At 30.7% G+C, this 17441-nt stretch overlaps 1 protein-coding gene across 7 annotated transcripts; it reads left to right on the top strand.

The window, feature by feature from the left end:
* The first annotated feature begins 2905 nt into the window (after positions 1-2905).
* Positions 2906-17422, top strand: LOC122533464 (laminin subunit gamma-1). Of its 7 annotated transcripts, none has more exons than XM_043663197.1 (28): positions 2906-3042; positions 6015-6180; positions 7020-7159; positions 7243-7419; positions 8254-8512; positions 9636-9937; positions 10080-10285; positions 10496-10599; positions 11909-12097; positions 12265-12490; positions 12577-12833; positions 12982-13154; positions 13212-13344; positions 13418-13642; positions 13713-13901; positions 13968-14153; positions 14235-14437; positions 14496-14711; positions 14807-15077; positions 15150-15328; positions 15407-15537; positions 15601-15711; positions 15806-16004; positions 16078-16315; positions 16409-16584; positions 16660-16842; positions 16942-17059; positions 17174-17422. In XM_043663197.1, exons 4-28 carry the CDS (start codon positions 7264-7266, stop codon positions 17407-17409), a joined length of 4866 nt encoding a protein of 1621 aa, XP_043519132.1. In that variant the 5' UTR covers positions 2906-3042; positions 6015-6180; positions 7020-7159; positions 7243-7263; the 3' UTR covers positions 17410-17422. The 7 variants fall into 7 exon arrangements, with proteins under 7 accessions (XP_043519132.1, XP_043519130.1, XP_043519134.1 ...); XM_043663195.1 differs by adding an exon at positions 6592-6659 and having other exon boundaries at positions 7020-7419; XM_043663199.1 differs by lacking the exon at positions 7020-7159.
* Positions 17423-17441: the final 19 nt, after the last annotated feature.

The raw sequence follows: 17441 nt of genomic DNA, 5'->3' as shown, positions 1-17441 counted from the left end.
AAAGCAAAATATGCCACCATTCACTATATATAACTTTGTAGTAAACAATTTTACTTTTAAGAAATCCATCAGTCATGCAAATTATAAAATGGTAACGATTGTACACCGCGAAATAATCATAATGATTTTTAACATTGTTCAATCCACGTTTAATTACATTTTATCTCAATTGATTTTCTTTTCTCTTTATTTATTTTTTTTTTTTGTAGGAAAATTTTTAAATTAGATATAAATTATATTTGTATGTATCATATATTTTTTTTTATTTCTTTTTTACTTTTTATGATGTATCATCAGATTTTAGAAAGAAAGAAAGAGCAAAGCAGAATCGACAAATCAGCAATCACCAATCGTGAATCAATGAATTTGTATTATATATTATATCGAGAAAGGAGAACAAGAGTAATATGTACATCTATTATATATTATATATTATATACATATATACACGTATAGAAAAGTCTGTGAGATACCAAATTTTGATAGATAAATAAATAACATAAATCGTATGTGTATATATATATACATATATAGTATACATATATGTATATATAAATATAGGACATACTTTAAAGGAATGCGCAATATCTTAAGAAATGTATCTCTTAATTTTACGTTTTTGCTTTATACAGATTTATGAGAAAAGAATCTATTATTATAATTATATCATTATTATTATTATTATTAATATTATTACTATTATTAATATTATTACTATTACTATTACTATTACTATTACGTCTTTACTGTCCTGCTGTGATGATTAGTCAGTACGACGTATTTAAACTGTTTCTTAAAAAGGTTTCAGTAAGCTGTTCGAACAATTGTAACTGAGAGTTCGCTATTGCGGGGATTCTCAAAAGTAAATCGAACGAATATAAAATTCATGATTGAAAAATTCATGAAAGATAGAAAATTAAGATATTGAAGCATTTTGCATTTGAATGTCGCAAGTTTTTTATTGGACAGTGAACTTGAGAGATTAAATCGAGCAGCTTTGTTAACCCTCCATGAAATGTCTTTATATAGAAATATAAGCTTATAGAATTAAAATATATTTGACTGAAAGAATTAGGAAGCTCTTGTATCTTATCGTAAATACTTTAGAAAAAAGAAAGAAAATTGTAAAAGTGCAATTAATACGCTGTGGTGAAAAAGTATATTTCTTTAAGACCAAGAGAATTCTAACAAAAATTGAATATCGAATGAAAGTGCAAAATGCTTACTCAAAATATTATATATGAATCCATATTAATAGTTTTTTGTAGAAATTCTTTGTATCCATGTCTTACTTAATAATAATAAAAAAAAAACAAACAAAAATATAAGAATAACAAAAATTTCTAATTTGAAGAAAATTAAAAAAAGAGCAGACACAAAATTATCATGGAAATAAATAAAAACATCAATGCGGTATCAGGAAGTTTGAGAAACCCTGCTCTACGAATAAATTTTAAGCCATTTTTCTTAAGTTCTAAAATAAAAATTCATTAATTATTTATTTTTATATGAACCAGATAGCAATACTAATGGGATATTTTCATAATTGTCTCGTAATTAGAGTGGTAAAAAGTAAGTTTTCAAGTCGCGGAATCAAAGCCAAACAAATGCGTATATGATAAAACTAACTAAACAACTAAAAAACTATATACACGCAATAACTAGATTTTATGAATGTAAAGATCGTTCCAACCTTCCTCTGGATATTTCTTTTCCCAATACAAGGATAAGTGAACGCAATAAGATTTTACAAGTTTCCATACGTACCAATAGAGAATATAAGGAGCACATGTTACTATCATTATTCTTAGATACATTAAATACATAGTAATGTTTTGTAATTTATATATATTTACATGTCTATATACATATACAATAGGTACAACTGTACATAGAGATAATGAAAATTTTTTATGTTATATCTACAATCTGGTACATATATACATATATATTTACATGCATCTTACAAAATAATGCTTATGTATATTACATATTGGATAAACATTTTTATCTATTGCGTGAGAAACGAAAACCAGAAACAACGTGTACTTATTTCAATTGTTACATATTGATTAAAATATTGAATATAAAATTCATACAACTTTTCATAAATCATTGCATTATACAAAATATACATTTTTCAATGAAGTTTAAATAACTCATAAATCCTGCAAGATCTTTAATATTAAACATTATCAATTTGATTCATTAAACTTCATAATATTTTCATGCCAGTAATAGTAATGTACGAGTATACATATTATATGTTTGCCTTTTGGCAGTTTGTTTTCTGTATTTATTATCTACCATCTACTTTTGTAATTTTGTCCATTGTATACTCAGTAAGTAGAAATAATTTCAGCAACCTTTGTACCAGCTTCTTACATTTCTCATCTCAATTTTTGAAACGCAAGTGCTTAAGAATTTTGTTTCAGTTTTTTTTTTTTTTGTGATATAGCTTTGAATCTTATCTTGTTATTTTTATTATTTTTGTGGTTATTATTACATTACTATTATATTTTTACAATGGTATATTGAAAGGTTTTAATATATAAAGATTCCTTTACATAAATCAGGTATGTATTATGTAAATCTTTCAACACTGAGGCATATAAAATCTATTTTATTTTTGTATAATATTACTTTGAATTTTGTGTTGACAATAGTACTTATTTTAACAAATCTATAACTATTCAATTACATCAAAAATACAAATTGTGCATATTCAAAATAAATACAATACATGACAAATTGTCTTTCAGTGAATAGGTAATAAATAGGAATTTGTATATATGTGTTACATTTCGTTGATTCAAAAGAATATCATCATAACATATAATTTTAAATGGTAGTACTAAATTTATTTCGAATTCTAAAGATTGATATTTCTATGTTATTTGCATTTTTTTCCAAGAAAATATTACGTGCTGACGGCGGCGTGAGAATAGTCATATTCTCATAATTACAATAAGGTTCACGATTTTCGCTCATATACCTCGTATCGTATAGTTTGTTTTTCTTCATATGACTGTCGTTTCATAGGTGAGTCTTCTGTTTTCAATTTATTTCTTAAATGATTTACAATTGTCGTTAAAACATTCTTATAAGTTTTACAACTAAATGCCGATCTTTTGTAGTGTTGCAAGTAAAGAGCTACTACATATAAAATATATTAGATCATATATTTAAAATATATCATATGTAAAATTTACGTAATTATAATGTAAATAAATTTTTCAATACTAATGTCGCATAAAAATGATAAAGCAAATATCAATTGCATATAAAAAAATGTGATCATTCGAGGTGTTATAAAAAAAATGTTAAATACGTTATATGTATTTTACAGGTTAAATATGCAAAAACAAATTCGAATGATTTCGTTATCTTCCGGTGGCGCTGAAAAAAAGAGCTCTGTTACACAAGGTCGACATTGGTGGTATTGTTCGTGACGTGAAACGAGTGTTATTTTTTTTGTTGGTTACATACTGTTGTCACAGATATACAATATGCTAGATATTTGGTTTGATATTTCTTTATAGACAAAATTTAATAATGGTAAAGCTCATCCGACCGCGTTTAATAACGTTTGATGTCACTGGTACATTGTTGATGACGAAGTTGGAACACTACATTGAAATTGGTTCTCAGCACGGCCTGTCAGTTGATCGATGCAAATTGGCGCGAAGTTTCAAAAATAGTATTCATAAACTTAGTCTAGAACATCCTATTTACGGCAAACACACTGGCATCGGATGGGAAAATTGGTGGAGGCAAATAGTTTATAATGTTTTCAAGGATCAACACAATTACGTTCCGGATGCTACTTTGGATAAGGTGATAAAAATTATCACGATGCTAGGAACTTACATTTTACTATGACATAAATAAAATTTTTCATATTAAATTTGTAGTAAATAGTCATTTATATATACTATGTTGCAAAAATATTAGTCGTATCTCACAACTAAAAGATATTATTTATCGTGAATGAGATCAGTACTTTTAAAAATTAATTAAGTTTGACAACCTTTCCATATTTTAAATGAATAGAAATCATTCCTTTATCGTTGTCTTACACAAATTTTGTTACAAGTTTGCATTTCAATTCTCTAATTAATGAAAAAAAAATTATATTTTATGAGGGAACTATTAACGAAAAGAGAAAGACCTCTCAAACTCATACCTATCATTGATGACCTTTTTTTTATCATTATGACCCATAGGTTGCTAACAGTTTGATAAAATCCTATAGCACTAGTACGTGCTGGCACAAGTATCCAGGCACGATCGAGTTACTGGAGTATCTTCGAAAAAAGAACCTGATTTTAGGGGTAATATCGAATTTCGACGAGAGATTGGAATCGATACTTGAGGATACGAAGATACGTTTTTATTTTTCTTTTGTTTTAACATCCTACGATTTCGGCGTGGAGAAACCGGATACTCTGATATTCGACGAGGCACTCAAATTAACAAAGGAACGACATAGTATCGATATAAGTCCCCAAGAAGCGATACATATTGGCGATTCTATCAGTTGTGACTATATTGGAGCAAAAAACGCAAATTGGAATGCAATTCTCATTCGACATGATAGCGATAGTAAGAATGAAGAAAAAGTCTCTACGCAGGACATGTTTACGAATCTTCAAGATTTAAAGCTACATCTTTCTACATTTTTTAGATAGAAACATATAGCATATGTAATTTAACGAAAATTAAAATATCTTAATCATCAAGAAATTAGGCGCTTCAAAATTTTACTTAGGACAAAATAAATAATAGAAAAAATTAAGTGCCGAATAGAAGATCGATAAAAGAAATTTTTATATCGTAGATTTTACAAAATCCAAATTATTATAGAGTTCGTTGTTAAATTGTAACATAAAATCGATAACTATATCATATGCTTACATCGTAATGTATTTTTTAAGATCATACACGTTTAAGTTATACATTAAACATGTCAGATTATGATAATAGCTTAAAATAACAGAAGTGATAATTCTGATGCCATATATTTTTGTTTTATGTATATATAAATGTTAATAATATCTTACGATATTGACTGAACTAAACAAAAGAGTAGTAATTATCTCTAGGTCTAAAATGATTTTAAAGAAACACATTTTATTATGTAATATATTTATATTTTTATATGAACATGATTTTTAAATGTATAACTTTCTATTTTTAAATGTATAACTCGTTATCATTTTCATTCAAAATATTAAACTTGTATATCTATTTGTATTCATTTATAAATGAACTAAACTTCTATCAATCAAACCACATTATTAATAATTAAATAACTCTTGATTTAAGAACTACAATAATGTATGGGTGGACTTATATCTCTTCTCATTTCCTAGTAGAAAGATAATTGTCTTATAGTCAGCATTCTTCAAATAATGAGCATTGAATTATAAATAGTGCATAATTCTTTATATATATGAGAAATATTTATCATTATACATTTCATTTGATATCAACTTAATAACTAAACAGATTTATTTTTATTTTTATCCTCAATATATTAATTATCATAATATTAACTACAAATTCTTAATGGGATTCTACATTTCTGTATGTCTTACTCAAAAAAATTAAAAACTCTGTAAACTGAAATATACTCTAGTGGAACATTGATAGCGGTAGGAAGAAGTCATTTCCTGAATAATCTATTTTTCACTTCCGTCCTAGCAAGATATGAATTACTCGTCACGAGCTTTAATAAAATAATCTGTCATTCTCATTTCAGTTAATAAAAATAAAAAATGTTTTATAAATCAAATAAAACGATCTCAATAAAAAAAATTCGAATAAATATAAACAAACACGATGATATTTATAGAATGTACATTTTCCAAATTCTTAAAAATATTTTTCCAATTTAATAATTTTAATCCAGAAAGACATTACCAATTTGTTATTGTACAGTTGTATCCATTATCAATAATATTAAAATGCGAAATATAATCCTAATGATTTGAACGTTACATTTCTCTTAGTCTGCACTTTCTACGAGGAGTGGCGGCGTGTTACCACCACGAACACTCGACATGTTCGACTTCCCACAGCCTCACTCACAGACTCCCTCTCCTTCAGTTTCTCGCTAAGCTGTTGCATGGAGAGAGGCTTTCTTCATGGTTTTTCAATCTTTCGTCGGTCGAAGAGGTTAGAATATGAGAATTCATTCCTCTGTTTTAAAAATTCGCGATACCTACGTGATACCTACATAAGCAGTGAACACATCACAGTCAATTTGTGATTTACGTACATGGAATTGTGAATGTCAAAATTTTACTGTTGCTTCAGTAAAAGATTAGTAAAGACAGTAGATTATCTTTTCCCTTTTTTTTGATCAATATTTTATTTTATATTTTAAGAGAGTTGTGCAAATATACAAATTGACAGTTTAACTTTTTAGTTGCAATTTATAAATGTTTATTCGAATTGAAGTTCCTGATTCGTGCGCGGAATTGTGTATTCGTAAAGAACATTCGTATTTATAAGATTTTAAGTAGGTAGTAAAAAAGAATAGATTTTAGTGAACGAATCGTTGAACATAATTTCTCAATTTTTCAGATTTTTGAACAGTGAAAAGTGGAGTTAGATTTTATTCAAACAAACGCCATCTGTGTGATATTACCGAAGTATTTTTAATTTGAATTAAAAATTATTCGGATCGCTGATGATTTTATTTTTTTTATATTTTATGTCTATCTATTTGTATTTCAATACATTAAAAATAGTTTTCACTTCATGTGGTAAATTTTTCGCGAGCATTAATCAAACGATGTAATTTTTATTTTTAAGTTGCATTTTTTTATGATTAAACCTGAATCGAAAAATTCGCGAGAACAGAATATAGAATCTTCTGCTTAAATTTTTATAAATTTAGAATGTAACGTGTAAAATCACTTTTAGTTTTCAACTTTTACAAATGTTATATATAATATCTCTTTTTTTTTTTTTTTTTGTATCAAATTCAATGAATTAAAATTAATGATTAGGTAGATAAGAAGGCGAGAACCGTTGGCGGAATGCGATCTCGGCAATAAAAAGCAAAAAAACATTATTGTCGAAGATTTTCTCGTCGATGGATTCGATCGAGGATCAGTGTTTGTTTTAATCTTCCAAAAAATTCAAGACAGTGAGGGTTTGACTGATTTACGATTTCTCTACTGAAGAAAAGTGAATCGAAATTACGAGAAAGAAAAAATTTATTTTTCGTAGAAAAATAAAAAAAATTGAAACATGACCAGAGGAAGACACAAGAAGATGTTAATGTTATTTGCAATCTGCTTGGTGACGGTATTCGCAGAGCCTGAATCTTCACCAGACGAACTGTACAGCCGATTTCCAAAAAATCGGGATGAAGACAAATGTTACGATGACAATGGAAGACCACAGGTTCGTACTTTCGTTCATATTATTTATTATATTTAAAAAAATTTGAAACAACAGTGCAAATAAATATCATTAATCAAAAGCTAATTTTTTCTGATTTTTCAAATGTAAATGTAAAATCAATTTTTCTTGTGATTTTCAAATATATAATTTTGTGAAAATTTGTAATGCAAAAAGAAAACAATTTAATTGATGTTAATTTATTATGCATTTCTGATTTGTTACACAGCATGTAGTAGCTGATCTAAGTTATTCGATAAGCATAAATCATTTTTCACGGTTGTACTATTCTAAGAATATAAATACGAACTGCTGTTTGTTCTTAGTCACCAGAATTTTAGTTTTTAGAGGATATTTCTACATTAGGTTATCACGACGAAGGTTCGAAGTTATATAAACTTTCGACGATAACTAGAGAGATAAAGTTAAATATATAGGCGCTCTAAGTATGAAAGGATTTAAAAAATTCTGAAATAATTATTTTCTTGTATTTCATTTTCATTGTATTTACTGTTAGGAAAAATTCAAAATTTTCGTAAAATTCCTTTATTAAAATAACTTTACAAGAATTTTGTAGGAAATGTAGTAGGAACTACCTAGGACAGAACTATAATGAACATTAACATCCTAAAAAGTTTTGTCCGCTGTTGTACTTATTAGTATTAAGAAATTTATACTTTAAAATCTTTTTCCAAGGAGACTAGTCTAAAAAAAAAAGAAATGAAAAGAAACAATGAGAAACAATACAAAAGATATAAATTACAAAACAGAAAGATTTTTTTAAGTTTTTCAATAAAAAGTTCGCGATTCTATTTATTTGAAATGCTTGTGTTATAGAGGTGTATACCACCTTTTGAGAATGCGGCATTCAATGTGCTTATGGAAGCAACGAACACCTGTGGCCAAGATCGGCCAACAGAATTTTGCAAACAGACTGGCGTCCAAAAGAAATCTTGCGAGATATGTCGATACGGTGATCACGAGGCTTTGTTTCTTACTGATCATGACAATAACGACAACGCAACTTCGTGGCAGTCGGAAACAATGTACGAGGGTATCGAATATCCAAACCAAGTTAATCTCACGCTACATTTAGGTATGACCTGGAAAATGTTACATTTATATTTTAATTGCAATAAAATTCCATTTGTTCAAACTCGTCGTAGAAATTCGCTTGAACAAATAGAGTTTTAAATAAATGGATTTCATTGTACTATCGTAATAAAGCGAGCGTTTTGTTTCACTCGAATTCGTCCGCGATGTATCGAGTATCGTGGTTTTAATTCAAATGGTGACTGTGGTTTGGGGCACTTTAACCGAGATTTGTTGTTCGTCGTGGAATTATAGTAGATAATGTCGATGAATCTTACACCATAGATAAAGAAAGAGAGTTCATTCATCGGTTTTCGCGATGAACTCTTAACACGTCCTCAATATTTGTCGCTCTCCTTCTCCCCCTTCTACTCTTTTTTTTCCATTTCACGCTCTTATCTATCAGGATGCGTGTGCGATGAGATAATTCTCGGAACTGCGAACCGGTGGAGAAATGTATAAGCTAGCATTCATTCTTGTATTAATATTTTATTTTCTATGTTTCTCTCCTCCAGCTGTCATTTATTCGTCGTAGCAAAATCTCGCAGAATTTTTTCTAAAAACTTTGAGAATCGTTCTCAAAACATATCGTAGGATTGAAATTATACAAATATGAAACGTGCAATAATTTATTATTGAAACTAGAGATTGCAACGTGTGAAACTTCACGCTAATGTTGCAAACTTCCCCTGATAGATTGGATTGTAAGATATTCTTTGGAACTCCTCGAATGATACTATACTTTCTTTTATTGAAAATTGCCAGTATCATAAATTTCGAACGGTGTTCATCGTGAAATAGTTCCATCGTACGTGTGTGAGCTAGTTTCAACAGCCTTGAGAATCCGGATAACAGTGGAAGCTTCTTAAAAATATGAAGAGCATAGAATCTTTGCCTGTGCACCACATGTTCATTTACGAAAGAATCAGCCACTTACATCCCGCTGGCTTTATAGTGAAGAATTACAATGGCGTAGAATCCCTTTATTTCATAATAATTTCGATATTTCGTTCTCCTCTCACGTGACACTTATTTGTAATTACGTATTATGTAGCAATAAGTGTTTGCGTGTATTTTTTTTTAAATTTTCCTTGTTTTTATTATATAGTGTTCTTAAATAATTATAGGCAAAACGTTCGATATAACTTACGTTCGAGTGCTTTTCGAGTCGCCGCGTCCGGAAAGCTGGGGTATCTACAAGAGGAGAAACGAGAAATCGTCATGGGAGCCTTATCAATTCTATTCCGCGACTTGTAGAGATACCTACGACTTACCCGATTTAAAGGAAACGGTAGGAGGCGACGATACCAGAGTATTGTGTACTTCCGACTATTCCGATATATCGCCATTGACAAAGGGTACTGTTGCATTCTCCACATTAGAAGGTCGGCCTTCGGCGTACAATTTTGAAGCTAATCCAGCATTGCAGGTACAGTTTTCGCTTCATAAATTAAACAAATCACGTTTCATTCGTGAGTGATTCTTTTCAATAAAAAAATCATAAAAAGATACAGGCAAAGAAAGGAGTTGCGCAAGAAAATGATTATTTTAAAATGATACGTGTATCTTAGGAATGGGTACAAGCAACAGATTTGAGGATTACTCTGGATAGATTAAACACCTTCGGAGACGAAGTTTTTGGCGATGATCATGTACTAAAGTCCTACTACTATGCGATCGCTGACGTCGCCGTTGGAGCACGTTGTGCTTGCAATGGCCACGCTGGAGAATGTGTAAACAGTACCAGCGTGGATGGAAAAACTCGCAGAGTATGTAGGTAAGATAATTTATAGAGATAGGTGCTCTTTTAATACTCTGTAACTGGCTAAAATTGAAATGTTGACAATACCTACAATCTAAAATGTTATTGTAAACGTGTACTCGTAATTTTTAAATTTTTTTTTGTATTATTTTGTATAGTCAAGATTAAAAAAAAAAAAAAATCAACTTTAGTTTCACTGAAAGAACAAAATTCAATTTTTTACAGATGCGAGCACAATACCGCAGGTCCAGATTGCAACGAGTGTTTGCCTTTTTATAATGATGCACCTTGGGGACGTGCCACTACTAAAGATGCACACGAATGCAAACGTATGTATTAAGTTAGTCTTGTGTAATACAATTAACAGAGAGATATCATTAAAAGTATAAGTTGTTAAAAAGCCAGGAGATACGTATCTATAAATTTACACGCGTATAAATGATGAGAGAATATCTTTGAAGAGCCTCCTAGTACGTAGGTGGGCCTCTTCAAACCTGCTATTCAAACATTTTAGAACACGATAATTATATCTCGTTACATTCTCGTTGAATATATCAATTATTATCGAAAAAGATCAGTTGAATTAACAAATGAAAATTTCTGTTGTTACATTTTCAAATTACACGTATCACTTGCATGAACTGCGACATAGATATCATTAATGATCAAAGCTTCTGTTTGTTTGAAAACAATGTACGTATGAAGATAAGGGAGAAAGATTTCTTCTGCAAGGGAGAAAGATTTCTCCGATATTCTATCACCTTCTCAAGCAGTTGAAGAGAGTTTGCGTTCACGATCACGTTGGCATTACCTAACCAGCTTTACCTTTTACGTTCATTGCTTGTTCTGAAGTGGGGACGTTGGCAATGCAGGGGCACACAATGCAGGCTTTTCTGTAGATCGCGAGCTCAGTGCTCACGATACTACGACACAAACAGATATTTATTATATCGCGTTGATTAGATCGTGGCAACTGTGCGAAGTTTTTTTTGAAAAGAAATCAAGATGATCTTGATTTTATTCAGTGCAATTAAATATACTGTTTACTATTAATATTTATATATACTGTTTACTATTATATTTAAATATACTGTTTACTATTAGTATTTATGTCATTAGTAGTATTGTATTTTAATTTATAACTTATCATTTTTGTAATTTATTGTTAAAAGGTGTTGAATATATACTATAACTTATTGAATGTTGTAATTATGTTGTATCAAGTTACTTTTACATATTTTATACATGTTGTGAATCATTGACTATGTTTATCTAAAAAAACATTCATTGAACGTGTGATTTCCAAAATGAATTTTGGATTCTGACGAAAAGTAATAATAATTTAAAAAAAAATTATTCTCCCTCTTTTTACCTGTATAAGTTATAAATTGTGTAATGGACTGTTCATCTAAAATGAAATTAATTGGGTATTTGATACTTGTAAATGTAATGATTAGCACATCATCACGGTGGGATGGAATTCTTCCGTGGTATTCAGGATCCAGTAAATATCTAGACAATGTTATTATTCATATTAAAATATGTAACATACTATTGTTTATGATATTATTCATCGTTTAGCCTATTATTTATTAAACAATTATAAAAAAGATTCATTATGTTACCTTATTTTTTTAGCTTGTAATTGCAACGGTTATTCGGAGAGATGCTTCTTCGATAAGGAACTATACAAGATTACTGGTCATGGTGGCCACTGTTTGGATTGTCGAGCCAATCGTGATGGCCCAAATTGCGAACGTTGCAGAGAAAACTATTATCAACACCCGGAAGACAATTATTGTGTCGCTTGCAATTGCAACGAAATCGGTAAATTGATATATTTTTCACTATCCTCATCTTAACATTTTTATCATTATTTGTCAATTGGTTTGAAATACATATAAAAGAGACAATCAAAATTTTAGGAATAATTTTGATGTTTTACTTTATTAAAAATATAACAAATTAATAAATGTTCGATACTGTTTTTATAGGTTCAAGAAGTTTACAATGTAACAGCGAAGGGAAATGTCAATGCAAACCTGGTGTAACCGGTGACAAGTGCGATCGTTGTGCAGCGAATTATTATAACTTTGGTTCATACGGTTGTATCTCATGCGAATGTAATCCACCCGGTTCCCTTATGAATGCACCAAACTGCGATCCTGTTAGCGGTGTTTGCATCTGTAAAGAAAATGTCGAAGGAAAGCGATGCCGAGTGTTAGTATATTTATATCATCGTTTTCTTTACAACGTTGCAAATGTGACAAACTAAGTGGCAATATCATTTTTACCATAAAATACAGATGTAAACCAGGATTTTTCAATCTTGCTACGGACAACGAATTCGGTTGTACACCGTGCTTCTGTTACGGTCATTCCTCAGTATGCAGGCCGGCGACCGGCTATTCTAAAGTTATAATCGAGAGTATGTTTGTGAGAGGAGCTGAACGATGGAGAGCTACTATCGCTGGTAACTCGATACCACTTCATTACGATCCTCTTACTCAAACGATATATGCCACGGCACTGGATCGAGATAATGTTTATTTTATTGCACCCGGTAAATATAGATACACGATAAATCTTTTTTCTTTTATAGGAATTAGAGAAAATAAAATTTGAATTACGAAAAACAAGCACAATAAAGATTTGTAGTTTCTTTGTTCTGATTTGTATTTCTTATTGATAAGGAATTTAATTAATTGCAGATAGATTCCTCGGTGATCAACGCGCATCTTATAACCAAGACTTATCATTTACACTAAGAATTGGGGAAGCTGGCCCAGCACCCACTATTCGTGATATAATACTCGAGGGAGCAAACGGAGAACAAATCACACAGCCGATTTTCGGGCAAAATAATTATTTACCTTCAGTGACAGTAAGTAAGGTAACGTAATAATCACATTAATAGGTCACTAATTATAAATGATTTCAGCCGCATGAATATCGTTTCAAATTGCACGAACATCCTAGCTACGGTTGGGAGCCTCGCCTTTCTTCTCGAGCATTCATGTCTATCTTGTCAAACTTAACAGCTATTAAAATTCGTGGCACCTATACGCATCAAGGTATCTTAATTAAAATTCGTAGATAAAAACTGTATTTATGAAGTTTCCAATGCATGTAGTTTTTTCCCTGCAGGTCGAGGATTCTTAGACGATGTTAAGTTGGAGACAGCTCTTCGTGGTGCTGCGGGTGAAACTGCCGATTGGGTGGAACATTGCCAATGTCCCCACGGTTATGTAGGCCAATTTTGTGAATCCTGTGCACCTGGATTCCATCACGATCCACCGAACGGTGGTCCTTTTGCACTTTGCGTCCCTTGTAATTGCAACAATCATGCAGATATTTGCGAAGCTGAAACTGGTATTTTCTTCTGGAGTGAATTTATAGTAAAAGGATTAATACGAAAATTTAATCTTCCGATTTGTTTTAGGACAATGTATTTGCGAACATAATACGGCCGGTAGTAATTGTGAATTGTGCAAACGTGGATATTACGGTCACCCATTAAAGGGTACATCTGATGATTGCAAACCATGTCCCTGTCCTGACAATGGACCTTGTATACTGCTTGGCAATAATCCAGATCCAATTTGTTCCGAGTGTCCACTGGGTAGAACAGGTAAAAAATATTTTTGAAGAAAAATCTCTAAATAGTTCTATTATTCTATTATTTTTTTCATTTTAGGACCTAGATGTGAAACATGTTCGGATGGCTACTTTGGAAATCCTGAAAAGGGTATAGCTTGCAGACCTTGCGATTGTAACAATAACATCGACTTAAACGCTGTAAGGAATTGCAATCATGAAACTGGTGAATGTTTGAAGTGTGTAAACAACACTGCTGGTTTTCATTGCGAAGAATGTCTTTCAGGTAAGTAATATATAACTTTCTAACATTTCACGCCCTTTTTCGAAACTGTAAACGACAATATTCATAATGCACATTTAACAGGTTATTACGGAGACGCATTGTCTGATCGTAAAGAAGATGGATGTAAATTATGTCAGTGTTTCCCGCCAGGCACAGTTGAACTCAACGATGGTAGAGTAGCACCTTGTGAACAATTAACAGGACATTGTACTTGCAAGCCTCACGTAACCGGTCGAAATTGTGATAAATGTGAAGAAGGATATTATCATATACTTAGTGGAGAGGTATTTCAAATTATTACAATAAATAAGTAAGTTAAATGATTATATAAGTATATTTTAGGGATGCGTGCCTTGCAATTGTGATACTGAAGGATCCTACAATCGTACTTGCAATCCTGTTACTGGTCAATGTGAATGCAGACCTGGTATTACTGGGCAACATTGTGATGTATGCGTTTCTTATCAATACGGATTCAGCAGGGAAGGTTGTAAGCCTTGTGATTGTGACAATATTGGCTCTCAAGACTTGCAGTGTGACGCTAGTGGACAATGTCCGGTACATTTATGAAATATATGCTATATTATGCAATGCTATACAATGAAAAGTTTAATTTATACAGATTAATTAGAATAATTATTGCTGTATTATAGTGCTTCCCCAATGTAGAAGGAAGACGCTGTGATCGTTGTAAAGAAAACAAACATAATAGACAAAATGGATGCGTCGATTGTCCTGATTGTTATAATCTTGTTCAAGCTGCGGCTAATAGCCATAGGGAACGTTTAGCAGAGTTAGAAAATACGCTTAAAAAAATTAACAGCAGCCCGACAGTTATAAAAGATTCGGACTTCGAGAAAGAATTGAAAAACGTGCAGGATAAAGTAAAAAATCTTTTACAAATTGCTAAACAAGGCTCTGGCAGTAAGTGTAATTTGTTCAATATATCAATTCATATTTTTTAAATGGAATTAAAAAAATAAAAAAATGTTTCAGGTGAAAATAAAACTTTGGTGGAACAGCTTGACGAATTACGTGATCAGTTGAATGAAATTGAAGAAATTGCACAAACTGTAAATCTGACTGCTTTCGACGCACATAAAACTACTTCAGAGGGTTTGATGAACATTGACGAAGCAGAAAAAGTGCTGGATAAGATACACGCTCAATTGACTGTAAGAATAATATTGATACGATTTTGTGAAATTAAATTCACGAAGATACATGTTTAAATCAAATTTTACACTTGCTAGGATACAGAAGATTATTTAGCCACAGACGGAGCAACTGCATTGTCAAAAGCGAAATCACGTGCAGATCAAGTTGGTCAGCAGAATATACAAATGACTTCAATCGCGCAGGACGCGCGTCTGTTCGCCGAATTGTAAGTAATTTGATCTTATAAATCTTTTCGTATTTTTTCATAATCAATATCTATCGTTTACAGAAATGTTAATGAAGCAAAAAAAATTCATGCACTAGCAGAACAAGCTCGAAATACAACAATAGAAGCTTATAGTCTTGCAAAAAAAGCTATAGCAAAATATTCTAACATGACGTACGTACTTATTTATTAACTGATATTTATATTGACTGTTTCCAAGATCATTTTATCCGTATTACATTTCCTTTAAAATTTATTTTGTATTTAGTGATGATATTAGAGGATTAGAAAATAAATTGGAGTTGTTAGAACATCGCATGAATGAGGTGAAAAATCTTACCAGCATAGCAGCCACTAAATCAACCGCTGTTTCACAAGAAGCAATAGATTTATTGATTCTCGATTTAGCACTTCCACCTGTTGACATTGAACAATTGAGAAATCAAGTTGAAGACGTAAATAATGAGGTAAATTTAAACTATTACAAATATTATTATTTACGAAAAATAATCCAAATATCTATAGTAAAATATATTGTAGGGATTACGATTGAAAGAACAAGCACAATTGCTGTTAGATCAGAATGAAAATTTTATAAATGAAATAGTAGAAAAAATAAAAAAAAGCGACGAGTTAATAGAACGAGCACAAGATCAACAAGCGGCTACTGCTGAACTTTTAGCCGAACTGGATAAAGCAAATGAAAAAGTGGATGATGCTGTCAAACGGGGAGATCAGACTTTAAAAGAAGCTCAGGAAACATTACAGAAATTGAGCGGTATACATTATATCAATTACTTTTATTAATAATAAATTTCCTCCATCAAAAAGAGGAAATGAATATATTTCTCAATTATAATATTATTTTTAGAATTTCATGCTGAAGTAGAGAGGGAACGTGTAAAAGCTCAAGATGCTCTAAAGAACATAAAAGACATTGAATCGTTAATCATGGATGCCACGAAGAAAGCTTTACAAGCTGAAAATATATTAAATGGTTCTGAAGATAAAGCCGAACGTGCACGTAAGATAGCGCAAGATGCTCAGGTTAGTGTAATTTATTTCATGTGTATAATAAAATATAATTTATTATATGTTTAATATAAAATATGTGTACATTAGGCATATGCGGAAAAGGCTAGTGCGAAAGCGAACACTATTAGAACTGAAGCAAATAAAACTAAAATAATAGCGCTTCGTGTAGGAAATGAAGCTGAAAAATTACATCAAAGAGTTGATATCACAGATTCAATGATGAAGGAATACGAAAGTCAAAGTAGTCAGGATACTAATATTACAAATGAAGTAAGATTTTAGTTGTACCTGATATTTTTTGTAATAACTATATAGTAATATAACTATTATGTTGTAATAATATAATTATTGTAATTTAATCATTTTTAGGTGAATCACAAAGTTGGTTTAGCTAAAAGTAACGTAACATTAGCGTCACAACAAGTCGACAAAGCTCTAGATGAAGTAGCTAAAATAATAAAAGAACTTGAAAATTTACCGGAAATTGGTATGTTTTGTACTTTCATAATTTTTTATTTTCTTCTTTTCAATTTAAATTCGTTATTCAAGACTGTACATATCAGTATTTAAAACTCTATTTATTTAAAATTTTATATTTTAGATGATTCTTATTTAAATCCATTAGAAGAACGCTTAGCTGCAGCTGAAAAAGAAATCATAGCTGCAAATCTAGATCAAAGAATTCGTAATTTAACGGATGCAAAAAATTTACAAACACAGTGGGTAAAGAATTATGAAGATGAAGTTAGTAGACTAAGAATGGAGGTTGATAACATTGATGATATAAGAAAAGTTTTGCCTACTGTTTGCAACAAACGTTTACGGCTCGAACCCTAAACCATATTATAAAGTTAAGTACAATCATTTCA

The sequence above is a fragment of the Frieseomelitta varia genome, unplaced genomic scaffold (genome assembly GCF_011392965.1).
Source record: "Frieseomelitta varia isolate USP_RPSP 00005682 unplaced genomic scaffold, Fvar_1.2 scaffold_531, whole genome shotgun sequence".
Lineage (NCBI taxonomy): Eukaryota > Metazoa > Arthropoda > Insecta > Hymenoptera > Apidae > Frieseomelitta > Frieseomelitta varia.
The sequence above is the reverse complement of the archived record's forward strand: the minus strand, read 5'-3'. Positions and strand labels throughout refer to the sequence as shown.